Raw genomic sequence first — 27,562 nt, 5'->3', positions numbered from 1 at the left:
CCTGTCCTCATGTGTTCCATTCTTAGCTAGATGGGCAGATGTACCAACCACAGTGGAAAAGGGGAACCCCAGGGGCGGGCAGGTGGGAGGCCCAGTCTGGGGTGAGCTCGAATCCAAGCCTCAAGACTAAGTAAGAGCAGCTCAAGAAAACGCTGGGGGCAGGAGGGGCAGGGGCACAGGGCGGCGGGCAGGGCACTTGAGGGCCTGAACGCGAGAGACTAGGCCAGGGTCGCCCCTTGGGAGGCCATCATCCGGGGCCACAGGGGAGGGGGTGGGGCCCCCGGGCAGCAGCCTTCCGTCCGAGTCTCACCGTCACCTTTTCTGGCTTGGCTTCTGGAAGAGATGCTGCTGCCCATCCTGGCTGCCCCTTGCCAAGCAGCCAGTAAGTCCAGGCACATCTGAGGGCTGCCATCGGGCCCCACCACAGCGCACACACCCAGCAGTAAAGTTCTAGAGGCGAGGGGCCATACAAGATGGAATCCCACGACGTGTAACGTGTCGGTTCATCCAGCATCTGGCATGGAGCAGGGCTCCGACAAATGGCGGCTGGATGAGACAACCAACAAGGCCAAGCTCAACTCCGTGCCGCCTTCTTTCCTCAGCACTTGTTCTCATTGCCCCCCGCCACCTGAGGAAGCCTGGTGAGGGCAAGAGCTTTTGTCCACTTGCTTCCCTGCCATGTCCCCCAGGGTGGAACAGCCCTTGGCCCAGAACAGGCGCTCAGTAAATACTGTTCACTGAAGAGCCGGGCAGCTGCCAGAGCTGCGATGCAACACCATGAAGGAGAGCTGGATCATCAGTTGCCACAAAGGAGTTCCAGGCCGCAGACACCGGGGCCACCCAGCCGGAGTCAACAGCACCGTCACGAGGGCTGGGTCAGGCCCCACGGTGGGCACGCCAGGTGCTGTGTGTGCTGCGGCTGGGGAGCCCACTCTCCCGGGCTGCAGTGTCCCAAATGGGGGTGGGGAAGGACCCAGGGCAGTCCCCCCGACCTTTTTTTTTTTTGACCCCACCATGTCAACAGGGCCCCCCGGGAGAACTGTGTTTCTAACACACCCGAGAGTGGTCCTCTCCAGCAGGAAGTGCCAAGAGTGAGGCCCAGGACGCGATGGCCAGACTGCCCCAAGGATGTCCCAGAACACAAGGATGTGTAACCCGGAGTGCAGTTCAGGTGAAGTGGAGTCGCAGGTGCCCCCCGCCCCGCCCCCGCCAACACCCGGAAGGCAGCCGCCGAGGAGAGCAGAGACCGGGGTCCGCGCTGATTTGCATCGTCTTTTATTACACAAAATAAAATTCCATCTGTGTCGCACGCTCAGGCTTGCTATAAATCTGGCTTTTAAAAAAATTCCCGAGGGGGGCCAGTCCACTGTGTCGTCTCGAGTCTCCTCTCGGCAAGGTCATGCCGCACATGCAGTCGGAATCCTCTCGAAGGATGAATGCCAACGCGGACTGCCTCCGCTCCCACCTAGCCCGTGCCCCCGGCCTGCCCGCTGCGTCTGAAACACGGCTGCCAGGGGACGGTCGACGCCTAAGCCCACGCGGCGGCGCGTCACCATCATCGCCAGCCCGTCTCCGGCAGCACAAAACTATCCCTCCCAACCAATCCTCTGGGGGTCGGCCGCCATGGCTTCTCTCTGGACAGGCCTGGCCCAGAGCCTTAGGGGACCTCTGTGTCCATGGTATAAATCTGAATGAGATCAGACACAATGTCATCAACGCTTGGCTTGGTTAGGTCGGCACTAAACACCTAGAAAGGAGAAGGAAAACAGGCTCCGATTAGGCTCGCTCTGCTGTCACCCCGGGTCACCAACCACCGAGCAGGGAACTGCAAGTCTTTGGCCAGGAAGGACGTGGGCCGGGCTGGCACGCGCGGTGGGCATTCTCTCGCCTGGCCTGCTGAGAGGCTATGGAGCAGAGAACGTTCCAGATGGAACAATCTTGCTGCCATGTCTGAACCAAGGACAAGAGGAGTCTCATCCAAGGTTCCACAGGGAGTCGGTGGCAGGTTCAGGGCTGCTGGGGACGTGGGTGACAGGAGAGGGTGGGGTCCCCAGTCTAGAACTAGAGCGGACGAGGGAGCCTGGCCCCTGCGGCACCCGCCGTACAGCCCAGACCAAACCTCTGGAAGACGCGCAGAAAAGCAGCTTACAAAGACAGACTGCAAGGGGCGCCAGGGGCCAGAAGCCGAGGGGGTGTGCTGCGTGGGGTCTCCACCCCCTGCACCTGCCAAAGAAACCAGCCCTTGCTGGCGCTGGGAGGTGACGTCTGAGCCCTTGGAAGGTCCTGCCTGATCAGCGGCTCACTAGACACCGGGTGCCCTGAGCGGCCAGCTAGTCCAGGCCAAGGCCGTGTCTTCCGGGGGCCTCGCCGGGTCGGGGTGGACCTCTGGAGGGGCCGGGGACTGGGCCAGGCCGGCCAGGCGGGGTCCCCAAGGAAAGGCTGGGCGTCGAGGCGCGGGCGAGCTGCGCGGCTGGCCAGACTCCGTGCCTGGCGTCAGGCGCTGCCGCTGGGAGACGTGAGCGCTGTCCGCACGCCCCCGGGAGGGGACAGCTGGAGCTGGCGCCTGGTCCCTCCTGGGCCCTGCCCCACGCCCCGGTTCCCTCTGCCCATGGTAACTGGCAGCCTTTCGCCATCTAGAGCAGAACTGGGCACCCGAGCACTGCTGAGCCCACGAGTCCTTCCAGCACCTCATCAGCCCGAGGGTGCTCTAGGGGAGCCCTGGCCACGAGGGACATAAAACCAAAGCCACGAGCCTTGGGTCGGCTGCCACGGCTGCCCTGGGGAACCGAGGAGCCAACAAGACACCGGAGGCAAGGCCTTGAGCCAAGCCAAGGCAAGAAGTGGACCTGGGACCAGTCCCCTACCCCTCAAGAACTCTAGGGCCACCTCAGGCTACCGCCTCAAGGAGAAGGGACCTAGAGTCTCAACAGCACTGGCCCAGGAAGCCTGCCCGCCTCATCCTGGGCCTGACCGTCACGCTGCCCCGGGGTCCTGGAAACCACAAGCTGAGAAGTGACCACTGAAAGTGGTGCAGGGCAGGTGGCCACCCCAGGGTCCAAACAAGGACCAAAGCCTGTGCAGGGACACAGCCTCGAGCCCCACGGGAGCCCAAGGGCACAGGTTCGCAGAGGAGAGCCTCCCGCTCGGACTGACACACGACCCTACCAGGCCGGGCGACGTTCCGGCACCAGAGTGGGCAGGGGCTGTCAGTGGGAGCCCTCTGACCGGAGGCGCAGGGGCGGCCTGGGCTCCCGGCGCCGTGGAAGAGCTGGCGTGGAAGTGGATGGAGCGGATGGTGGCACATTAGGGGTGTAACTAACACTGCTGATTTACGAATGTGATTGTGGCTGAAAGGCGTGGTCTAGGGAGGTTAATGTTCATTTAAAGAAAGACAGAGGAGAATCTAGGGACTGAATAAATGATGTGGGTGATAGATGAGGATTGCGGTTAATAATATAAATACAAGAATGTTTTGCTACAACATACAAAATAGGGTCATCCGTGGGAAAATGCAACTTAGGAGTTAACACTAATATTTTGTAGCAAATGAAAAAAAAGGTACTACGTCAATGCTAAAGGATAAAGAAAAGATATGGGATTTAGTTTTATAAGATGTGAATAAGATCAAGTCTTTTTTTTTTTCAAATTTTTCAATAACGAGGAGACCTTGGTCATGTCATCTCACCAATCTGTGCTTATTTATGTATCTTTCTGAACACTGGAGAAACAAGTAAAACTAAATGAGATAAATGTGCCTGGATAGTATTTTTTTCAAGGTAACCCTTTCATAATTTCTTAAGCTGCCTCGTGTCTGTTGTTTTTTTGAAGTTGAAATGAACTTTACTTAAAAAACAAAACGAAGAAGCGCTGGTGGAGCATGGGGCTGCCACCCCAGAAGGGGCAACTTCTCCCCACCATCAGCAGCTAGGGGTTAGCCTCGTGGAAGCGCCAGACAATCGAGCGAGGGCCCCCTGCTCTTTTCAGTAGGGCTGGGATGGGGGCAGCGGCTTTGCCACTGCTTAAAGGGCAACTTCGGAGCAACTTAAGAGAACAGGAAGTCGAAAGACAAGCAAATGGAGGCGACAGTCCCGAGTTCCAACGGAAGCTGAGGCGGGAGCAGGCGGCCACACTCACCAGACACCCGCAGGCTGCAGGGCCGGGAAGCACCAGCACCCATGCCAACAGAGCAAAGAACCTGTGGACTCAGCATCTGACCCCCACCCACTCCGAGAAGCCCACGTGAGACATGTCCTTGCTACCCAGACCGATGCCCTCTTCTCACCACGAGACCACGGGGGCCGCATCAGGCCCAGGACCAGGGCCGTGTGTTCGTTTCTTCAAAGACACGTGAGTACCTACTACGTGCCAGTTCTAGGCACAGGAGATGTGGCGGTAACTTTAGGGTGACATCCTTGCCCTCGGGGCACTAACAACCTGGTGGGAGAGGGGGAGGCAGAAGATGCACGCAGGACATCCGCAGCAGCTGTGGTGTGCCGGGGCCTGCAGGCCAGGGAGCAGGGGCAGCAGGCAGGAGCCTGCTTCCAGGAGGCCGGCCAGGGGTGGGCTCTCTCACCTGTGGCAGGGGGGGACAAGCCGGGGCACTTCTGGGGAGAGCCTTCCAGGCCGAGGGCTCAGGAGGCTAACCTCTGGTTAGGAAGTCCAAAAAATGGCACATTTTAGGAAGATTTCCTCCCAGCGCTGCCTTTTGTGTGCGTGGGGGGGCGTGCACAGAAAGGAGAGAGCTTCCATTATCTAAAAATTTATTTAGATAGAACCTCATTCTACAATGCCAGATAAATAAGGTGTGAAGAAAGGAACAGTGCTTCGAGTATGGAAAAGGGAAAGAAAAAATCAAACGCCCTCAGGAGTCCACCTCCGAGGAAAGGTGGGACTTCTCAGGAGAAAATCATCTAGGACCAGGATTGCGTCAAGTGCCTGCCCGACACCGCGGGGGACAGTGTGTCAAAATCGCCTGAGGCGCGCTTTTCCCAAACAGATTTACAAACAAACCGTGGCCCGAGCACACAGTGGAATGGTATTAATAAGAAGAAATGCGCCGTCAAGCCACAAAGACCTGGAACCTTTCAAGCCCCCGCAGAAGGAGAGAAGCCCATCTGCGAAGGCTGGAGACGGCCCCATTCCCACGATAGGGTACCCCAGAAAAGGCAAACCCAGAGAGAACGCAAAAAGATCAGTGACTGCCAGGGGTGTGAGCGGAGGGAGAGGCTGGAGAGGCGGAGCACAGGGCACTGCCGGGAGTGACGCGATTCTGCGTGACACCGTCACGGTGGATATGTGACCTCACGTGCTAGTCAAAACCTATACACCGAGAGTCAACCCGAACGCCAGCTGGGGACCTTGGTCCCCGACAATGTGTCAACACTGGGCCATCAATGGTAACCAACGTACCACGCTGGTGCAAGAGGACGAAAGTAGAGGATACTGAGCGGGGTGAGGTGTGGGGACTCGCTGTACTTTCTGTGCAATTTTTCTGTACAGCTTAAAACTGCCCTAAAAAATAACAGCTGGTTATTTAAAAAACAACAGAGCAGCAGCAATTCAGAATCACCCCACGGGGGTGGGGTGAGCCCAGGGAGCTGGCGGTCCCCTGGCCCTACCTCATCTACCTGGCCTGGCTAACCTAACCGACCCTCCTAGTCCTAAAGCCGCCCCTGTGTCTGTGACGTGAAGCCACGTGTGTGTTGGCCCCGCATCGGTTTCCAGTCCACGTTCAACTTGCTAAGTGTTGGCTGCTCTCAGCTAAACCAGTGGTTCTTGATGGGGGCAATCCCTCTGCCCACCAGGGGGCATCTGCCAATGCCTGGCGGTCGCCACCAGAGGGGGTGCTCCTGGCATCTCATGGGTGGAGGCCAGGGGGGCGGCCCGCACCCCAGAGGGCGCCTACCCCAAATGTCCGCCGGGCAGGGGTGGAGAAAGCCACAGTGAGACCATTCTAATGGGCTCACAGCCCTCATCGCCACGGATGAGGAGTACAATGAAACAGGAGAGCATCTGGTTCCGGTTCAAGGGTTGTTCTTGCAGGTCCCGAGAAAATGGCAAGGTGGGCCCACGCCAGCCAGGCCGGGCCCCGCGCGGCCCCTCACCTGCCACCACGGCTTCTGGGCCTCGGCGTCGGCGGGCACCTCGACGCCGTAGAGCTGCAGGGTCAGGGAGAGCACCGCCACGGCGATGTGCTGGGCCCGGAAGCGGAGGCACAGCCCTCCGTGGTAGCTGTCCCGCAGCAGCGCCCAGGCAGTCACGGCGATGGGGGTGCGCTGCCAGCTGTAGCGGTTCATCCAGCTCTTGAGCGAGACCAGGTAGTGGAGCAGGTACTGCAAAGACACCTGAGTCGGCCACACTGCTGGAGGACTGTGGCCCACGGCCACTGCCACCTCCCCCGCCACTCTCTCCCGAGCCTGATCAGAATGACCTTCAGCACAAGCAAAGGGGAGCATGTCGCTGCCCTGCTTCCAACCCCTGCGGGCATCCCACGTGCCTTAGCCGAAACCCCAACGCCCTGCGCCGGCCTCCAGGCCCTCTGTTCCTCCCCAGCCCCGTCCCCTCCGCCACGGGCCCACCCCCGCTTCCCGCCACACTGGAATCTGCTCCCACCGCCTCGCGTCCCCTCTCTACCGGCTTCCCCCAGCCCCCCACAGGCTACCCTCTCACCCGTCAGGCCCAGCTCAGGCCCACCCCCCCCATGGCCAGCACCCAGCCCTCCTGCCGCTCCTCTCCATTCTCTTTCTCACTGTCCTGTCTGCCTGACAGAGAGGTGGTGCCCCGTGCCCCTGGCTGGACGCCCGGGTGCCAGACGGTGACAGGCACCTGCTTGCCTGGTGACCGGGGTGTGCCCGCCAGTGCCCCAGAACCTAAAAGAGTGACCTGCTCAGGTGACAAAGCCTTAATCGCTTGCAGGTCAGCTGCTACTCCCAGCAGGCAGAAACTCGGCCCAAATCGCAGGCAAGAAATCGGTGCGCTTGTCTGAGAGGCCCAAACACCCCTGCGCACGTGCCCGCAGCAGGCCCCGTGGGCCGGAATCCAGGCCGCCAGCTCAACTCCGGCCTTCAGGCTCCCGCCCCAACTAAAGCAAGGGCAAGGGCACAGATGCTCGCGGCAACGCAGCTCCGCCAGTTCACGCCCTGAGGCTATGTCCTCAAGAGCCCTGGGGCTATTCTTAAGACTCCTCTTGAGGTGCCATCCCACGCCTGCCAACACGGTGGGTGCCTTCGCCCCCTCAGACATTACCAAGCATTCTGCCCACGAGAACAAAACCAGCCGGGCACCCTTGGCTGGAGACCCAATCCCGGCTCTTCAACCTCTCCCCCCAAGTCCCGCTGGCCAGCTGCTCTCACGTGGGTTTCACACGCCCAGAATCTCAGATTCAAACACTCTCAAGATGTGGAACTGTTCCCTTTCGCTGCTGCTTTAACTAGTTCTTCGAACGAGACGGATGTGTACGATGTGACTCCACCTTCTGGATTTTCTCCTGGCCTTCTCAACACAGCTGAGCTGGAGATGGGCTCCCAGGCACGAGAGAGGCTCACGGGGACTGGTGTGGCCAGGCACCCTGCCTGCCCGCCTCCCGTGGCCGCAGGAGACACCTCTCGCCCCACCACCACACCAGCCTTGAGAGGTTGGCTGCAATGCCCTTTCGGGACAGAGCACCTGGCAGCTCCTGCGCGCCCAGCACGTACCTTGTGTGGGTGCTGGAAGGAGACCTGGAAACGGAGGACTCTCAGCATGAGCAGCTCGCACTGCACAATGCTGTCCCGGAGCTCCCAGAAGCGCGAGTCCAGCTCCAAGGGTTCACTGCTCGGGTGGAAGTACCTGTGCGGAGAAACGGCAACGGTGATGCCCAGAGACCAGGGTGGCGAGGACGCCCGGAGGCCCTGACGCAACGGGATGGGAAGACAGAGACGATCGCGTGCCTCTGCTGACTGGCATGAGTTCCGCTGTTCATCTCTTTATAAACCAGGCTTCATCTGCTCGTGTCTAACGTACGGGAAGAAGAGAGTCACGGGCAGAGGGAAGGAGCTGGCTTCAAGCCTTAGCCCCGACGGGCCGTCCCTGAATCCTCCAGCAAGATGGCCACTGTAGAGGGCTGTGGTCCCGCTGGCGCGGCCACAAGGAGCATCTTCCCACGTCGGTTACGCCTCCTGCTCCAGGCAGCCTGGCCTTAAGAGCCTTCTCTATCACCAGGGATCACTCGCGCTCGCTCTCTCTGTGCCCAAGAAACTGTATTTAACCGTAACACGGCAGCCAAGTGTTCGGTGTTAGATTTCCCAGGTCTTTCCTTGCTTCCAGATCTTTCTTTCCTCACTTACACTGTATGCGTCCCCCACATTCTCGCGTATGCAAAATCACCAAGCTACAGGTGAACAAGATTCACACTCAAGGGATCAACCTCGTGTGACGATGACTCCCACCCCCAAGGTCCCCACTCAGTTTCCGATTTCCCCACAGAATCCCACCCCCCACCCCGGGCGCCTGTCTATTTAGGAGCCGCCCATTTCCCCCTCGGCTGGGCCTTCCCTGATGGGGCTCTAGCAGTTACAGGGGGACCCTGGCACCCTCGCCCGGCTCCCTTGCCTGCTTTGACGTCAGCCTGCCTCTGCACTCCACGATCCGTCACACTTAGGGGTAGCAAGTGCCTTCCCTGTTACCCGCTTCTCCGCAGCAGCAACACAAAACAGTTCTCTTTCCTAACGAGTTCAGCGTTCCAGGAAAGGCCAGTGACATGCTGCTAGCAAGGAGGTTCCCCCAAATCCCACGGCTTTCTCCTGGGCCCTCGAGTCCCAGGAGTCAGGGCGGCCGGCCACCTGGCAGGGCCCCGCGTCCTTCCCCAGCAGGGACCGCTGGCTGGGCACTGCCTGTGCTGGCCACCACGACGCAGACCCACTGGGGAGCGCGCAGCTCCTGAGCAAGACAGGTCTCTGGCCGGACGTGAACGACAGCTGCCCAGCTGGGCCCACCTCCGCCCCATCTTGTCTAAGACTGAAGATGAGCCTTCTCCCACACGCCCCTCCCAGCACGCCCTCTGCTCGGGCCTCCCTCTCCTCGGGCCTCCCTCTCCTCCGGCCTCCCTCTCCTCCCCCACCTCCGCCCTCCAGGGGTCTGGCCTTCCAGGCCTCCCCCACCCCTGGTCTCCTTTCCTGCCTTTGCAGATAGAGCTTTCAGTTGCCACTCGGGGCCACCCAGGACCCGGGCCGGCCTCGCCTTCCCAGCTAGATGGCGGGCGCCTGGCGGGCGGCGGGGTCTGACCTGCCCTCTGCGCTCCCTCCCGGGCCACTGGCCTCCCAGGGCGGGGCCATCAGCTACCTGTTGGACACGTTGATGATGTCGCGCGTGCGCAGATGCTGCTCCTCCACCTTGCCGGCCAAGTAAATGGAAGACATGGCGATCAGGTAAGGGTCGTAGGCGTCCAGGTCGATCTCGCCGAAAAACTTATGGTAGATGGTACAAGCGGTGGCGATGGGAATGGACTGCATCCCCAGCTTGACGCCTACAGAAAGAAAGCAGGGGGGAGTACGCGTCACCTCGGCGCCGCCCCCCCAAGGAGTCCAGCTGAGACCGAGTTCGGCCCCCCGGGGTGCCCGCCCATCGAGACAGGACCGAGCACCCTCAGACTAGCCGGCAGCTGCGGGGGTCGGGGGGTTTCCAGCCAGGCTCCTCCGACACTGAGACGCCGACGAGGCCAAAGCCACCGGGGAGCCTAGGCGACCGCGGCCCATGTGAGGCCAACACGCCCTTGTGCATCTGCCTGGCCACCGCCCACCCTGCACCTCCCCTGACCAAAACCCTGCCAAGACGATGCGGGGGGGGGAAGAGGCCTCCCCGGCACACCAACACAGGGGCCCCCAGTCCTGCCCTTAAGGCAAAACGTGGCAGCCAGTGCTGCCTTCCTAGCCAGCGGGGCGCTGCCACGAGGAGCCCCCGCCAGAGCAGCCACCGGCAACCCTGACGGCCACCGCCCAGCGCCAGGGCAGACCCACAACCCGGAAGGCAAACAGAGCACAGAACATGGAGCGGGATGGAGAGTTTGGCTGTTTTGTTTTGTTAACTTTTTATTTTGAAATACTTTCAAACCAACAGGCCAAGTTCACAATGACCCACGTTAACAAGAGAAGACGCTTCTAAGACACTGAGTAGATGGACTGAAGGAGGCCGGAAACAACCAAGGGTCATTCCTCAAGACTCCCTAAGGTGACGTATGAGTCCCCAACCGCTGTTGTAACAAACGACCGCAGAGCCAGTGGCTGAAAACAATGTAGATGCAGGTGTATTTTCCTCCAGTTTGGGGGGGCGGGGAGAAGTCTGCAGGGAGTCTTTGGGGGAGGAGTTAAAATCAAGGGCTGAACAGGCCTGGTTCCATCTGGGGGCTCCAGAGAATGCATTTCCTTGCCTTTTCCAGCTTCCAGAGGCACCGGCACTCCTTAGCCGGTGGCCCCTGTCCTCTGTCTTCAAAACCCGCGCCGTAGCACACCCGACTCCGCTCCCTCGTCACCGGGCTTCCTGCTTCGGCTCAGACCCTCCTGCGTCCCTCCTACAAGGCCCACTGCGCTCACGCCAGGCCCACCCGGAACACCCAGGCTAACGTCCCCACTTCAAAATCCTCACTCCCATCTGCAAAGTCCCTTTTGCTCTGTAAGGTCACATGCCCAGGCTCCAGGGACTAGGATGTGGCCCCACTGGGGGGCAGGAAGGGGGGGGAGAAAGGGCCTTAATTATACAGCCCACCACAGAAGGGCACATGCCGTACGTTTTCATAAAGAACTTCGCCGAAAGCGGTAACTCAGAAAACTGCTGGGGTGTTAACACTTCAGTTACACGGAACCCCTCATTCCCAGAGATGCCAGAGAAGGGGGTACTACTGCCCCTGTGCGCCCCAGCCTTGTTTTACCCAGTAAGGCCTCGCAGGGCCGAATGCTCCGCCAGGTTACAGGGAGGCTTGGGGCAGAGGTGACGTGCCACCCTTCCTTCATCGGCTTGGCAGCTCTTCCTGGGAATTAAAGTCCATTTGAAACCCTCCGGGATGCAGGGTCCTGCCTGGTTTGTCTGACTCTCCATCCACCCTGAAGTGGAAGCAGAGTCCCCCAACTCGGCCCGCCCCACCAAAGACTGCACAGCGCTAGCAAAGGCATGAGCTAACTGTCATCCGCCAGACGCCACTGGTACAGAAACAGGGTGTTGGCCCTGAAGCGCGGCTGCTCTACACCAGGACATCCTGCTGCACCTCGGGTGCTCGGTGGGATGGGACTTCACCACAGCAGGCTGCGAAAGGCTCCGTGAGACCAAACGCCAGACGGCGACCTCCTGTCCGGGAGCGCTGCGGGCCGGGGCCGGTCCCTCCCGGCTTCCTCTCCTAGGGCCTCTTTACCCATCTGTGAAATGGGACGACAGCACGGACATGGCCGAGGGACCGGCGCTCGTCCTCCCTCGGGGCCTCCCGGCCTCGGTAAGCGGGGGTTTGACCCGGAAGGCCCTGCCCCTCGCCTTCGGCCGGCCGCCGCCTTCTCCGCGCCCTTCCTCCCGGAAGCGGTTCCCTGCAGCCGCGGCCCGCAGCGCCGTCGCCTTCCCCGCGCACGCGCACGGCGGGCTGGGGGGGACCCCGCGGTGAGCGCGCAGCCCCGCGCCCCCCGGCCCCCGCTCCCCGGGCTCGCGGGCAGGGGCCCGGGGGCCCCGTCCCGGTCGCGGGCAGGCGGCGGTTACCTGCCTCCATGATGAACCGCGTCACTCGGAAGTGCACCCGCGCCTCGGGCGCCGGCCGCCCCTCGGCCCTGGGCGCCGCAGGCTCGCTTCCGGAACTCTCCGGGCCCTCGGCCTCCATGAGGCCCCGGCCCGCGGCCCCACGACACCCGCCGGAGGGAGAAGCCGCCCCCGGCGAGCGCACGCCGGCTCCGGGAGCCCGGGCGGGCGCGAGCGCAGGCGGGCGAGGCCGCCGCGGCCTGCCCGGCCCCGCCCCGCCCCGCAGGCCCCGCCCCGCCCCGCAGGCCCCGCCCCGCAGGCCCCGCCTCACCCCACAGGCCCCGCCCCGCTGGCCGAGCGCCGGGGCTCCCAGACAGAAGGCGGGCCCGGCCGAGGGCGCAGGCGCAGGCGCAGTCGCCGACGCCGACGCCGACGCCGCCGAGCGGCTGGCGTGCTCCCCCGCCCCCGGAGCTGCCTGGCTCCGCCCCTGGGAGTCCCCGGCTCCTCCCTGCCCCGCCCTGGGGAAAGGAAAGCGGCGGGAAGCGCGGGGACGTCAGGTGGCCCGACGACCAGGCTTGGGCCCGGGAGAGCTGGCGATGTCTGGATTTTCCAGTGAACACTGCTTGCTCTTATGATCAGGAAATAGTTCTGCATCATTTGCCCCAAGATGAGGACGAGCAAAATGTAAACTATGATGTGAACTGTAGACCTTGCCTAGTTCAGTATGTTTCAATAATTTGTAACGAAAGTGCAACTCTATGGATTAGAGTGGACTTACTGATATTCTACTATAAAACAACTGTGACTAGTAATAGAAGAAATTGTTGCATTGAGGTGAAGAAAGTGGCCCCAGTAGTTGCTGAGGGCGGGGAGAGGGAAGAAGAGATGTGACGTGGGGGCATTTTGGGGACTTGGAGTTGTCCTGAATGATATTGCAGGGACAGATGCTGGACATCATGTATCCTGCCATAACCCACTGAATGGACTGGGGGAAGAGTGTGAACTACAATGTGAACTATTATCCATGTGTTTCAAAAATAATAAAAAATAAAATAACGTAACAAAAAGCCCACACTAATGTAAGATGTCACTAACAGGGGAAAAAGAGGGAAGAGAGGGGGTGGAGTAGATGGGAGTCCCCTATACTTCCAATGTAACTTTTCTGTAATCTAAAACTTCTCTAAAATAAAGTGTATTTAAAAGAAGAAGAAAAAAGCAGCTCTATTAAGTTCTTAGGCAGGCTGCACTTTCTTTCACGCTGGGCGGCTCTCCTTCTGGGGTGCACTCCTTGCGCGTGGGGCTGCCCTACGCGGGGGACACCCCTGCGTGGCAGGGCACTCTTTGCGTGCATCAGCACTGTGCATGGGCCAGGTCCACACGGGTCAAGGAAGCCAGGGTTTGAACCACCGACCTCCCATGTGTAGACAGACACCCTAACCACTGGGCCAAGTCCACTTCCCTCTATTAAGTTCTTAAAAAGAAAAAGAAAAAAAAAAAAAAAGATGAGGCTGAGCTGCCAGGATGCTCTGGGGCTGTGGCCACCTCCCTTTTCCTCCGTCTTCACAGGGCCTTCTCCTCTGTCTGTCCTCTGCGTCTCTTCTTAGGACACTTGGCATAGGCTTAGGGCCCAGCCGGCTAAGCCAGATTGATCTCATCCGAGATCCTTAACTCAATGCCATCTGCAGAGACCCTTTCCACAAACGAGGTCACCCCCGTGGGTTCCAGGGGGGAGCACCTGGACATATGGTTTTGCCCAGGACACCCCCTGCCAGTGCGGGCCTCCGAGCATCAAACGTGAATGGGCTTAGCCCTGCTGCCAAGGGGGAGGGCGCTTCCTGTCAGGAGAGAGCCCAGGCCAGGGCCAGATACCCTGGCAGGCACTACCCGTCCACTGGCCGGCCTTGGGCCTCACCTCCTTGTCCCTCCCATGGCAGGGTCCTTGGGCACCTCTCCCAGAGGGTGATGGTCTCCCAGCGCCACGTCTTCCTCTGTTGCCGAGGAGCCACCATGATGACTCTATGGCCTGAGGGGGAGGCAAGCAGAGAGCCTCATACCTCAGAAGCCGGGAGGGGAGGAGAAGCTGCCTCTTGACGGCCCCTCAGGTGAGGCCCTCAGAAGATGGCCTATGTGGCCGCCAGCCAGGCAGCCTCCTTTTGGTCCCTGGAACTTCCTTCCAGAACTTGCATGTGACATTCCTTCTATCTAGAATGTTCTCCCCCTACCCCCTCAGTTGGGCAACGTGCCCTTCCAGTCTCCCTGGCCACCCTCAAGCACCTGCCCTCCAGAGGCAGTCAGGTCCCCCCATTGTGTGCTTGTGTGGCCCTGCCACGAACTGATCTGACAAAGCTCTTTGGGATTTTCTGTTCTGTGACTGCCCCTGCCCCAGACCTAAGCAACCCGAGGACGGGAAGTGTACCACATGGCCCGTTTGCCTCTCCATCCTTCTCCACCTTGCTCTGTGATCCTGGGAGCTGACCTCTGACCTCAGCTGGGCTCCCTTCCATTGGGTTCAGCTGATGGGAAGCACCCACAGGAGATGGGTGGGCAGGAGGAGAGAGAGTGCTTAGTTCCCTAGCTCCCTGGCCTCTCCGCAGTTCCAGCTCTCACTGGGTCCTTCCTTTCCACAATAGTGTCCCTTCACCCTTTCACACCTTCCTGAAGGGCCACATCAGAACTCTCCTCAACTCACCCCCTTGCAGACACAGAGTCTGGCTCACAGGGAAGTGTGGGAAGAATGAGTAAACCCTAAGGAGAAGGGGAAGCCGTGAAGGCCTTTGAGAGCTGAGGTGGACTGCATCCTACGAGTAATCCCTCTCCGGGGCCGTGTGACAATGGATTGGAGGGGAGCTGGGGTGCGGGACTCAGAAAACAAACGGCCCGTACGGACCCCTGTTGAAGCTGAGCGATGGCTCAGTCGGGTTTCGTGGTACTTTCCTCTCTCTGATTGTATAAATGAGGTTTGAAAAAAATCTCCGAAATAAAGAAAGTTAATAATAATTTCATGAAAGGAGTGTAGGGAGCAAGACTGGAGACAGCGAGGGCAGTGAGTTGGCGACTGACAAGGGGAGCTGGGGGTGGCAGTCAGCGAGGACAGAGAGAAGAGGTGTGCCAGTTGGTCATTGCTGCTCTGACAGATGACCACAAGCTTTGCAGCTCCCGACAACACCCGTTTGATATGGCCAGAAGTCTGGGCACAGTGGAGTTCGGCTGGGTCCTTAGCTCAGGTTGAACGGGGTTGAAATCAAGATCAGAAACCGCACTTGACAAAATCCAACACCCTGTCATGATAAAAACAAAAACAAAAAAACAAAACACTCAATAAACTGTGCATAGGAGGGAATGCCCATAACCTGATGGAGGGCATCTCTGAAAAACCCATACTCAATGGCGAAAGACAGCAGTTTCTCCTTAAAATCAGGAGGAAGCCTAGGATGTCTGTTCTCACCACCTCTATTCAACATTGACTAGAGGCTCACTCTAATTAGCACTTGGCCCGTTAAATGTATGTTTCAGAGATGTAAAGCCTTCGGATGGCTCCTCTGCCCGTGGAGCCCGGAGCCCCAGCAGCCATGTGGCCAGCTCCTCCTCTCCAGTTCCTCAGGCCTGCCCTGGATGACTACAAAACTATGATGGTGGAGCAGTCCCATCCCGAAAGCAAGGAGTATCCTCAACCGCAAACAAAACAATTCCATTCCTCTGCCCCACGATATCTACACCTCCCCCCCCCCAGCCTGAAGTAGTCAGAGCGGACATCACTCCAAACCCCTCAAGACTGAGGAATGAACAAAACTAAGGGGGGAGTGTACAGGCTGACTAAAGCATATTTATTGTTATTGGTTGTAGTTATTATCTTGTGCTAACAGAGCACCATGTAACATTGCTATAAAAAATAGATTTTTAAATTTAAAAAATTACTTAGGGATTAGTCTTTTTTTTAAAGTGCAAAACTTGTATTCTGAAATCAGCAAAACATCACTGAAAGAAATTCCAGAACACCTAAATCAATGGACAGATATCCCATGTTCATCTATTGAAAGACAATATTGTTAGGATGGCAATACTCTCTAAATTCGTCAATGGATTCAATGCATCCCTATCATACCTCAGCTGACTTTATTGCAGTAATTGACAAGCTGATCCTAAAATTCATATCAAATTGCAAGGGACCCAAAATAGCTAAAACAATCCTGTAAATGAGGAACAAGATGGGAGGACTCACATTTCCCAATTTCAAAACTTACTACAAAGCTATCGTAATCAAAACAGTCTGGTGCTAGCATAAAGACAGACATATAGAACAATGGAATAGATTTGGGAGTCCAGAAATAAACCCATACATCTATGGTCAATTGGTTTTTGACAAGGGTGCCAAGACTGTTCAATGGGAAAAGACTCTTTTCAACAAATGGTGCCAAGAGAACTGAATAGCTACATGCAAGAGAATGAAGTTGGACCCATTTACAAAAATGCACTCAAAATGGATCAATGACCTAAATGTAAAAGGTACAACTATAAAACTCTAAGAAAAAAACACAGGGGGGAATCTTCATGACCTTAGATTTGGCAATGGATTCTTCAGTATGACATCAAAAGCACAAACAATGAAAGAGGAAATAGATAAATAGGTCTACATCAAAAACATATACCATGATAACAGTAATCAAAATGATGCTGGAGTGCCTATATTAGTATCAGATAACTTAGATTTCAAAACAAAGGTATTCCCTGGGATAGAGTCATTTCAAAGGATAAAGGTGTCAATTAATCGAGATGATATAAAAATTTCAAATTTTTATATACTTCATAATAGAGCTTCAAAAGACATGAAACACAAACTGTCAGGACTGCAAGGAGAAATGGACAAATCCAAAACAGTCACCAGAGATGTCAATACTTGCTAGAACAGTAGTTGACAAAACAAGTCATCCAAAAAAGAGCACAGAGATAGGAGATAAAGTTTTCTGTTGCTGCTGTAACAAATTACCACAAGCGTAGTGGCCTAAGACCATACAAGATTATTACCTCACGGTTTGAGAGAAGTCCTAAAATCAAGATGTTGGCAGGACCGCCTTCCTCCTGGAAGCTTTAGGGAAGAATCTACTTTCTTGCCTTTTATAGCTTCTAGTGGCCACCTGCATTCCTTGGCTCATGACCTTGTCCTTCATCTTAAAAGCCAGCAGCACTATAGCATCTTCAAATGTCTCTCTCTCTCTCTCTCTCTCTCTCTCTCTCTCTGAATTCTGCTTCTGCTGCCACATCTCCTTCTTTGATCTTGACTCTGACATGCCTCCCTCCCCTTTATAAGGACCTTGGACCCATATAGATAATCCAGGATGCTCTTCCTATCTCAAGATCCTTCATTTAATTGCATATGCAAAGTCCCTTTTGCCATGTAAGGTAACATGCACAGGGTTCTGGGATTAAGATGTGGACGTTTTGGAGTTCTTGAACAACCCTCCACCCAACGACAGCAGAATAGACATTGTTTTTGAGTGCATGCAGAACATTTACCAAGATAGACCATATCTGGGCCCTAAAGCAAGCCTCAATAAATTTGAAAGGATTCAAGCATGCAAAGTAGGTTCTCTGCCTACAGTGGAATTAAATTAGAAATCCATAACAGAAAGATCTCTGGGAAATGCCCAAATGTGTGGAAACAATATAACACACTTTTAAATAACCCATGGACCAGAGAAGAAATCAAAATAGAAATTAGAGAAGATTTAGAAACTGAATGAAAATGAAAGCACAACAAATCAAAATTTGTGGGATGCAGGTAAAGCAGAACTTAGAGGGAAATTTATAACTCTTTGTGTCTACATTAGAAAAGAAGTGTCTCAAATTGATGCCATTGACTTAGGAAAGCAATGAAGGGACATAGGCACAAAACCTACAAATAACATCATACTTAATATTGAGGAAATGAATGTTTTCTCCCAATCTAGGCAATGATTTCTGCTCTTACCACTTCTAATCAACACTTTACTGGAGCTTCTAGCAAGAAAAAGAAGTAAAAGGCATCAATATTGAAAAGGAAGAAATAAAATTGGAATACAAAAAACTTCTTGAACTAATAAGTGAGTTTAGCAAGGTTGTAGGATATAAGATCAATATACAAAAGTGTGTTTCTGTATACTGGCAATGAACCAATGGAAATTGAAAAAATTTTTTAAATGCCATGTAAAAAGAAAATAAAACAAAAAAGATTTTCAAAACAATAAAAAATTTAAAATATCACAGAACATGAAATACTTAGGGATAAATTTGAAAAATGATTGGCAAGATGTGTCCTCTGAAAATTACAAAACGTTGCTGAGAGAAATTAAAGGAGACCTAAGTAAATGGAGAGAAATACCATATTCTTGGATAAAATAACTCAATATTGTAAAGATGCTGATTCTTCCAAAATTAACCTATAGATTCAACACAATACCAAGCAAAATCCCAAGAGGCTATCCTTTTTTTAATTTTTTTTTTTTTGGTAAATATTGACAAGTCGATTCAAAAATTCACATGAAAATGCAAACGACCTAAAATAGTTGAGACAATTTGGAAAAAGAACAAAGTTGGAACACGCACTACCTGACTAACACTACCAAAGCATATTAGAAAATTACAGCAATCAAGGCTGTGTGGTATTGGCATAAAGACAGACAAAGTGATCAATGGGACAGAATACAGAGCCTAGAAATATAGCCACACATATATGGTCAATTGATAATTGGACAAGAGTTGCAAAGGCAATTCAGGATAGTTTTTTTCAACAAATGGTGCTGGAATAACTGGACACACATATACAAAAATAAACTTCAATTCACACCTCTCACCAGACACAAATGTTAGCTCAAAATGGATCTCAGACCTACATGTAAAACCTAAAATTATAAAACTTCTAGAAGAAAATTTAGGAGGAAATCTTTGTGACCTTGGGTTGGACGAAGATTTCTTAGAAATGACACTCAAAGCACAATCCATAAAAGAAAAAATTGATAAGTTGGATTTCATCAGAATTAAGAATGTCTGCTCTTCAAAAAACATTGTCAAGAGAGTAAAAAGACAGGCCTCAGACTGGGAGAAAATATGTGCAAAGTGCAAATCTGAGAAAGGACTCAAATCCAGAATCTATAAAGAATCCTGGAAACTCTCTATGAAGTCTCCATGTCTGTATTTTTTTTTAGATTTTTTTTTTTTAATTTCTCTCCCCTTCCTCTGTCCCCATTGTCTGCTCTCTGTGTCCATTCGCTGTGTGTTCTTCTGTGTCCGCTTGCATTCTTGTCAGCACCACCGGAAATCTGTGTCTCTTTTTGTTGCATTATCTTGCTGCATCAGCTCTCCGTGTATGTGGCACCACTCCTGGGCAGGCTGCGCTTTTCTTCACGTGGGGCGGCTCTCCTTGGAGGTGCACTCCTTGCTCATGGGGCTCCCCTACATGGGGGACAGCCCTGCGTGGCATGGCACTCCTTGTGCACATCAGCACTGCACGTGGGCCAGCTCACCACATGGGTCAGAAGACCCTGGACCTCCTCTATGGTAGACAGATGCTCCATCAGTTGAGCCAAATATGCTTCCCCCCATGTCTGTATTTTAAAGACTTATCAACTCAAGTCCCTGTCAAACACAGCCAAAGGTTCCAAGTACCTTTCTATTCAGCCTGAGTGAGGGTGACTGGCCAAGAAGATGCCAATCCCTTGACCCCAGCCAGTGCCTGGATCTAGAAAGGAGAGCTGAAGGAAGCATGCCTTCTGGGTAGATGGACTGTGACATGCACTTGACCTCCTCTCATGGACACTGGCTTCTTGTGGCAAGTGAACCTGCATGACCCTGCAGACATCATGACCAATGCTCCACGGCAAAGTGGAGCAGACCACAGATGCCTCTGAAAGCCCCAGCAGCCTGGTGGGAAAGTAAAATTGGTGCAACAGCTATGGAAACCCAAGTGGCCGTTTCTCAAAAGTTACCAAAAGTCCAAACTAGAGCAGCCATATGCACTTTGGCTCCTAGGTATAGACCAAGAGAACTGAAAGGATATGTCGGTGCCAAATATTTATGGTAATGTTGCTCACATCAGCCAAAACAGGGATACAGCCCAAAAGTCCATCAATGGGCAAATGGAGAAACAAAATGTCGTTTCTGCTTACAATGGAATGGTTTTCGGCCATAAAGAGGAATGGAGTACTGGTACAGGCTACGCCACAGATGACTCTCGAAAACGTGATGCTGAGAGAAGCCAGACACAAAAGAGCACATATTGTATGATTCCATTTGTAGGATAGCTCCAGAAAAGGCAAATCCATAGAGACAGAAAGTCGATCATGGGAAGTGGGTTTGGCTCGTCTAATAGAACATCCGCCTACCATATAGGAGGCCCAGGGATCAAACCCAGGGCCGCCTCACCCGTGTGCTGAGCTGGCGCATGCACAGCGCTGATGTGCGCAAGGAGTGCCATGCCACGCAGGGGTGTCCCTGGATAGGGGAACCCCATGTGCAAGAAGCACACCCCGCAAGTAGAGCCGCCCCGTGCAAAAAAAAGGGCACCCTGCCCAGGAGTGGTGCCGCACACATGGAGAGGTGACGCAGCAAGATGATGCAACAAAAAGAGACAGAGATTCCCAGTGCCGCCTGACGAGAACGCCAGCGGACAAAGAAGAACACACAGCGAATGGACACAGAGAGCAGACAACGGTGGGGTGGGGTGGGGGGGAAGGGGAGAGAAATAAATAAAAAATAAATCTTAAAAAAAAAAAGTCAATCAGTGGTCGCCAGAGGCTGGGAGGGTGGGAGGAGAAACAGGAGGGATTCCTGCTCTTCCTGCTAAGGGGTCCGGGACTTCTTTTTGGGGTGATGAGAGTGTTCTAATGTTGATTGTGGTGATGGTTTGTACAGCTCTGTGAATATACTAAAGACCATCAAATCAGACACTTGAAATGGGTGAAGTGTATCGTGTGTGAATTACATCTCAATAAAGCCATTATCTAAAAAACAAAAACAAGTGCCAGAAGTGAACCCCTAAATTTTTACCACCCCAGGGTAACTCTAGCCTAGAAGGTCAAAGGAGGTTGCCCCGAGTGAAGACCACAGCAAAATCTCAGGGGCGCCGTGTGCGGATGCAGGACCCCGCGCCCCGGAGGCTGGGGATGGGCTGTCTTCTCCCCGCTTGCAGCTGTGGCTGGCTGCCCTCCCAGGTGGGTCCTATTGCCACACTTCGGCCCAAGTGTCAGTCCCCTGACTGTCTCATACAGGGACAGTGACCAGGTTCCATGCCGGTCAGGAGGCCGCTGTGGCCTCGTGTACAGAGACGAACAGAGGCAGAGTTTGTCCACGCACAGAGCGGTCAACGAGAAGGAAACCAGGCCCCAGAAATCCAAGGAGCCCTTCCAGCTCCTGTTCTGCTAGGTGCAAACGCAGCTGCCACCACGAGCTACCCGTCAGCACCGCGCTAGGGAAAGGAGCGGCAGGGCCGAGGGCTGGCCAGGATGGAGAGAGACTGGATGGCACCAACATGGCTGGTGGGAATGCGAGGTGGAACAGCCACTCTGGAAAACAGCTTAGCAGTTTCTTAAAAACTAAGCCTCCACTCCCCAGGCCGTGGCCACCCTCTGGGGGCATTTGTTCCCGGGCAATGAAAACATGTTCGTGAACGTCCATAGCAGCTTTCTTTGTGGTAGCCCATTGTGAGGATAACTCAGATGTCCTTCAATGAGTGGGTGGTCAGAGACACTGGTATACGACATGGCCAGAAAAGAAATGCAATGAGCTGGGTGGGTCTCGGGGGAATTCTCCAATTTCTGGAGGTCACATAGCATGTGATTCCATTAATATAACATTCTTGAGATGACAGAATTCGAGGTGGAGAGTAGATCGGCCCTTGCCAGGGGTTAGGGAAGGGGACAACTGGGACTCGAAAGTGGTAGCATGAGGGAGGGACACTGGTGCTGATGGAACGGTTCCGTGTCTCGATTGTGGTGGCGGCTACACAAATCTATGCATGAGGCAAGACTACACACACACTCACCTGAGTGCATGTAAGATGGGAACAAGGCCAGGGGAGTGGACCGACGTCAATGTTCTGGTTGTGACATGGTCCTATAATTATGTAAGACGTCACCTGTGGGGAAGCTGGGCGAAGAGTACAAGGGCCCACCCTGTACTGCCTTGGGAACTTCTGGGAGTCTAAAATGATTTCAAACTAAAAAGTTAAAAAATAAATGTCAGCTAGGTTGGGCCCTTTCTTGGAGGCTTCCTGGTTCCTCCAGGTTGTGACACCAAGGGCCCCATTTCCCAGACACGTGTCCCCTTCGTCTTCAAGCCACTCGTGACACGTCAAGTCCCTCTGGCCGTGCTTCAAGCTCTCTCAGCTCCCCCTCTGCCCTCAGCCAGGGCAGCGGGCACGATCGTCACCTTGCCCCCCCGGGGCCATCCCGGATAATCTCCCTCCCTTACATCTGCAGAGGCCCCCTTTCCACCTTCGGTAACATATTCACCGGGGGACAAAGGTCTTGGGGGCCAAAATTCTGCCTGGCACGAGCGGATTGGCTTGAGAGTTCCTGGGGATGTCAAAGCCCCAGGAGAGGCGGTGCGTTCGATGTGAGGGAGGAGGAACAGGGGGCGTCAAGGAATTCTCCCAAGTTTGGGGTGACTGGGTGGGCAAATGTGCCAGTTTCCCAGATGAGGAGCCGGTCTGGGCAGGGAAAGAGGATGAGTTCTGTTTGAACACGTGGAGTGTGACGGGCCATCTCCTTGGTGACACATCCAGCAGGCAGTCGGATCGACCGCTCGGGGCTCGGGAAAGCGCCTCAGAGCTGCAGATCGATGGCAAGTGAAGCCGCGAGTGGGGCAGGGGGCGGAGGAGCACTGCAGAGGCAGGGGCCGGCGGCTGTGTCCCCTCTCGGGGTGCTGCCCCGCACTGTCCAGCCGCAAGCTTGGCCTCCACTTTCCTCCCCGTGCCCAGCCTCAGCAGGGCCACACGGTGTGCTCCCGCCCGCCTGCCACCTTACCTGGCTCCTTCAGCTCCAAAGGGTCCCTCCCCAAAGTCACCCGGGGAGAAGTCACCCCAGCCCCGCGTGCTGCCCGCCGTGGGCCACTAGGGGGCAGAGTCGCCTATGCCGAGAGCCACCCAGCTGAACGGGTGTGTGCGTGCGTGTGTGGACACGCGCGTGGGGGGTGGAAGCGGGATGCTGACTCATAGGAACGTGGCCCAGCTCCGGGGCTCAGCGCCTCCTGTGGGGAACCCCGAGCAGCCCCCCTGCAGGGGCGGGTCCAAAAGACCCTCTCTGCTGGAAACGGGGAGGCAGAATGGGAAGAGGTGGCGCGGGCAGGGGGTCCTCACCGGGCTCCGTGACCCTCAAAGTACCCATCTCCGCCGGTTCTGACTGGAGAGATTGGATCCGGTGGCCGCACAGACAGAAAGGGGAGAGCGGACCTTGGAGGTCGGGGCCAGGAGTTGAATCTTCTGCCGAGGAGCAGGGGGTGGGGGGAGGTGAAAAGGGGGCTGCAGATCTCTTACCCATACCCCCACCCCAAGCTCAGCCCCAGCACCCTCGACACCCGCTCTCCAGAATTGAAATTCACAGCAAAATACAGAACCAATGAATAAGTGGGCTCGAGTCCCAGAAATAGGCTGCCCTTTCTAAGGGGTGCCGGGAATATCCTCCCCGCTTCCCGTTGCCATGGTTTCCATTCAGCTACCAGGCATCGTGAGCCCTGGAAGCCATTTCCCGCAATGGGATGCTGGTGGCGGCTGGTGGCGGCTGGTGGCGGCTGAAAAAAAACCTGGTCCCTGGAATCCATCGGGCCGAGAGCACACGGCGGGGTACGACAGATTCTTTGAGCCCAAAGAGCAAAAGGTGTGCAGGAGAGACAGCTGGCTGCGCAGGAAAAGGACAGGACACAGCTCGAGGCACTGCCTGCCTGGGCGCTGTGCCTTTGGGGCACGCGGCCTGGGTGATGAGACACCCGTCTTCCCTTCAGGCCCGAGAAACCCAGCCAGAGGGGCAGAGGGGTGGCTCAGGGGGTCCAGAGCCCGCACCCCCAAAACAGGGGCCTGTCGCACCCTCTCCTTCCAGCACCTAGAAAGTGACTCAGAGGGCCGAGTTCAAGGTCCCCGCCAGGGCTGCAGCTTCCTTTGCAGGCACCAGGTGCACCCCTGAAGGGCCCCCCAGCCTCCCAGGAGCCCCTGAAAGCGTAGGCGGCCCCGGGGGCTGCCTCGGGGATCCCCTCCCTTCTGCCCCCCTCAGCCCCCAAACCACACCCCAGCAGTTGTCTATCCTTGACGCTCCTCTCCCTGCCCTTCCCTCTACCCACACATTCACACACACACACACCCTTGCGGCCTCCCTGCTGGTGCCCGCTGGCCCCCTCTGGTGGTGGGGTGGGGGGAAGGCAGCCTGGAGGTCTGGTGGGGTGAGGCCCGAGCCGGGCAGGGAAGGGCAGGGGGCGGGCACGGTGCCTGGGCACCTGCACACACTGCCCCAGACCTGGTCAGCCCTTCCAGTGCTTTCCCGGGGATGTCACGCGTGGCGGGGTTTGCTCTGGCCAGTCACTGTGCGTCCTGGCCCACCGCCACCCCCCCCCCACCCTCGCTCCACCCCCCCTCCAGGGACTTTTCTGCTCCTTTTTTTTTTTTAATGATTTATGTTTTATTTATTTCTCTCCCCCAGTTGTCTGCGCTCTGTGTCCATTCTCTGTGTGTTCTTCCGTGACCGCTTCTGTCCTTATCAGCGACACCAGGAATCTGTGTTTCTTTTGGTTGCATCATCTTGCTGTGTCAGCTCTCTGTGTGTGTGGTGCCACTCCTTTAACAGGACTAGACTTCAGCCCACATTTCCATCCCATTCGGGGCTCCCCCGCCCCATCCTGGGGGCCGGACTGGACTGGAATGGGGAGGGGGCATGCTCCGACCTCTCCCCCCTCACTTTTCCTCCCTCTCCCCCCCTCTCTCTTCTCAGACTGGGGCTGGCAGGGTCAGTCTTGCACCACTGGCTCAAGGTTGGGGAGGGGGGGAGAGGGGGCGACCCTGGCTTTGCCTGGGCTTGACGATGTCCGGGTTTCTGTCCAGGGGGACGCCCCTTTCCCGGGGTGGGCCCTCCTCACCAAGGACCCTTTAGGACGGGGCAGTCCTGTCCTCTCTGGCCCCCTCCCGTCCTTCCCAGCACACACCCTCAGACCCTCCGGGCCCGGCTGCCCCGGCTCTTCCAGCCAGCACCCCCAGCCCCAGGAGCCCCAAATACCCAAGGCGGGGGGGCTCTCTCCAGAACCCTCTCCCCACACCTCACTCCCAGCTAAGAAGGCGGCCCAGGGCCGGGCCTGCCAGAGGGAGCAAGAGGGCCTTCTCCCCAGGCATGCTCTGCCCTTGAATTCCCAACATAGCTGCCGCGTGGGGCCCCGGGATGGTGAGAAAGAGGGGGCTGGCGCCCCGGGCCTCCGCAGCTGGGCCGGGTGCTAAGGGAGGGGCCTGGGACAGAGAGGCAGCTCCGCGGGCCCAGGAAGAGCCGAGGCTCCAGGCGGCCTTCGGGTCCCTTGGCAAGGCCTCCGCCTCCACATCTTTCGCCCACCTTTTTGGCATTTTAGGGGTGAAAAAGCCAACCCAGACAAGACACAGCTTTCGTCCATGTTCCTCTGTCTACCTCCGCAGTCGTGGCCACCTGGGCCCATGTCCTCGGAAATAATTTAAGGACTTTTTTTTTTTTTTTGCCACTGCTCTAAAGACCCTCTCCTAGGGTTACTTGGCTCTCAGGGTAGGCATGCTTTATTAAGACATGCCCTCATCATGTTGGGTCAAGAACCCAGGGAAGCTGAGCGGCCCCCTTCTCCGAGGCCACCCCATGTAGCCCCAGCCGGAGGGGGACAGCACCAAGCCAGAGGGTGAAGGGGACAGCTCCTGTACAAGACACAGCAGGCTGTGCACGTGTTTACAGCTGCAAACAGACCTTCTGGAAGGAAATAGGAGAAAGAGCCGGGACAGGAGGCAATCTCGGCCTCACGGCTGGAAGTAACCCTGAAAAACAGCACACAAAGGCCCGTTGGTGAACTGGTCGCAAATAGATTAACTTTTCTTTTTTTAATTGGGCAAATTGATCATTAGCGAACAGATGAAGCCAGAGCCATTGTTAGAAGAGAAGGTGAAAATGAAATCCTTAATTTGAATTCCGAATCCACGCTTGGAGGTGGCCTGGTCATCAGGCAAGCTGGCTGCAGGAGGACAGGGCGACACGACCTTGCTTTCTTCTCTCCTGCAAGGGGGCATGACGGTGGCAGCCCGCGAACGTTCCACATGTTTAACACCAGTGTTGTTCCTGGGACTCGGCAAGCGTCTGCCATGCCCTGAGCTGAGGGCGTCAGAGGAGGGGCGGGGGGCCATCGGCAGGTGGGGAACATTTGAGGTTTGGGGACAGCTGCAGTTTACCGACTGGGGCAGAAGCTTTTTCAGTATTTTCACCTGCCGGGATGCTGGCTTGCCCCCTCGCCTCTTCCCTGGGCGAGTCACCAGGCCTAACGAAGACTTCTGAGGTCCTCGGTCGTGACAAGAGCCTAGAGCCTCTCCGTGTGTGACTCGGTGGGACTCTTCCTTTTTTATGATTACTCTTAGAGAAGTTGTGGGTCGGCAGAACAATCACGTATAAAACACAGGGTTCCAGATACCTCCCTATGATTAACACCTTGCATTGGTGTGGAACGTTTGTTCCAGCTGATGACAACACATTTTCGCGATTGTGCTGTGAGCTATAGTCCACGGTTTTACCTTTAACACTGTCTGTGTTGTGCGATTCCATGAATTTTTAAAAAACTTCTTCTTTCAACATACATACAACCAAAAATTTCCCTTTAACCACATTCAGATACATAATTCAGTGCTGTTTATGACATTCACAACGTTGTGCTGCCATCACCCCCCTCCATCCATTACCAGAACTTTTCTATTGTCCCAAATAGAAACTCTAAATTTTAAGCCTTAAGCCCTGCCCCATCCCCTAGTAACCTAGAGTCTAGATGCCAACTCCATGAGTTTGTTTCTCCTAATTATTTCATAGCAGTGAGATCACACAATATTTGTCCTTTCGAGTCTGGCTTATTTCCCTCAACATGATGACTTCAAGGCCCATGCATGTTGTTACCTGTATCAGGACTTCTTTCCTTTTTACGGCCAAATAATATTCCATCCTGTGTATATACCACCTTTTGTTTATCCATTCGTTGTTTGATGGACACTTGGGTTGCTTCCATCTTTTGTGGATAATGCCACTATGAACATTGGTGTGAAAATATCTGTATTTTTTTTGTTCAGGTTCCTGCTTTCAATTTTTTGGGGTATAAATGTCGAAGTGGGATTGCCAGGTCACGTAGTAACTCTGTACTTACCTTTCTGAGGACCCACTAAACTGTCTTCCACAACAGCTGCGCCATTCTACATTGCCACCAGCAAGGAACGAGTGTTCCTATTCCTCCACATCCCCTCCAACCCTTGTCATTTTCTGGGTTTCTTGTTTATTCGTTTTTGGTTTTGTTTTTAGGAGGTACCAGGGATTTGTACATACGAAGCAAGCATTCAACCACTGAGCTACACCCACTCCAATTTTCCATTTTATTAATAGTAATCATTCTAATGGGTGTGAAATAGTATCTCATTGTGGTTTTGATTTGCATTGCCCCAAACGGTAGCGATGTTGAGCATCTTTCCATGTGTTTTTTGGCCATTTGTCTATCTTCTTTGGGGAGCTGTCTATTCAAGTCTTTTGCCCTTTTTTTTTTCATTATGTTGTTTGCCTTTTTGTGGTTGAGTTAAAGCATTTCTTTATATATTCTGGATATTAAACCCTGATTGGAAGGATGGTTTCCAGATATTTTCTCCCATTGCATAGGTTGTCATTTTACTTTCATGATA

The 27,562-nt window shown here is 55.2% G+C and overlaps 1 protein-coding gene across 2 annotated transcripts; it reads right to left on the bottom strand.

The window, feature by feature from the left end:
* Positions 1 to 1,259: 1,259 nt before the first annotated feature.
* Positions 1,260 to 11,922, bottom strand: CCNQ (cyclin Q). Of its 2 annotated transcripts, none has more exons than XM_004453980.5 (5): positions 11,710 to 11,922; positions 9,319 to 9,502; positions 7,695 to 7,827; positions 6,105 to 6,332; positions 1,260 to 1,747 (listed from the first exon to the last, which is right to left on the bottom strand). In XM_004453980.5, the coding sequence occupies exons 1-5, from the start codon at positions 11,825 to 11,827 to the stop codon at positions 1,658 to 1,660; spliced, it is 753 nt and encodes a 250-aa protein (XP_004454037.1). In that variant the 5' UTR covers positions 11,828 to 11,922; the 3' UTR covers positions 1,260 to 1,657. The 2 variants fall into 2 exon arrangements, with proteins under 2 accessions (XP_004454037.1, XP_004454038.1); XM_004453981.5 differs by lacking the exon at positions 11,710 to 11,922 and adding an exon at positions 10,901 to 11,368.
* Positions 11,923 to 27,562: the final 15,640 nt, after the last annotated feature.

Source organism: Dasypus novemcinctus, chromosome X (assembly GCF_030445035.2).
Source record: "Dasypus novemcinctus isolate mDasNov1 chromosome X, mDasNov1.1.hap2, whole genome shotgun sequence".
Lineage (NCBI taxonomy): Eukaryota > Metazoa > Chordata > Mammalia > Cingulata > Dasypodidae > Dasypus > Dasypus novemcinctus.
Note: the sequence above shows the minus strand (reverse complement) of the source record. Positions and strands in the feature narration are given on the sequence as shown.

Bases quoted from the DNA above. Each gene is read 5' to 3' on its own strand.
- CCNQ (XM_004453980.5), bottom strand. From the start codon at position 11,827: ATGGAGGCCGAGGGCCCGGAGAGTTCCGGAAGCGAGCCTGCGGCGCCC. The intron at 9,503-11,709 runs GTAACCGCCGCC...TTCTTTCTGTAG, and splicing joins GCGGTTCATCATGGAGGCAG to GCGTCAAGCTGGGGATGCAG. The intron at 6,333-7,694 runs GTACGTGCTGGG...GTGTCTTTGCAG, and splicing joins CCTTCCAGCACCCACACAAG to TACCTGCTCCACTACCTGGT.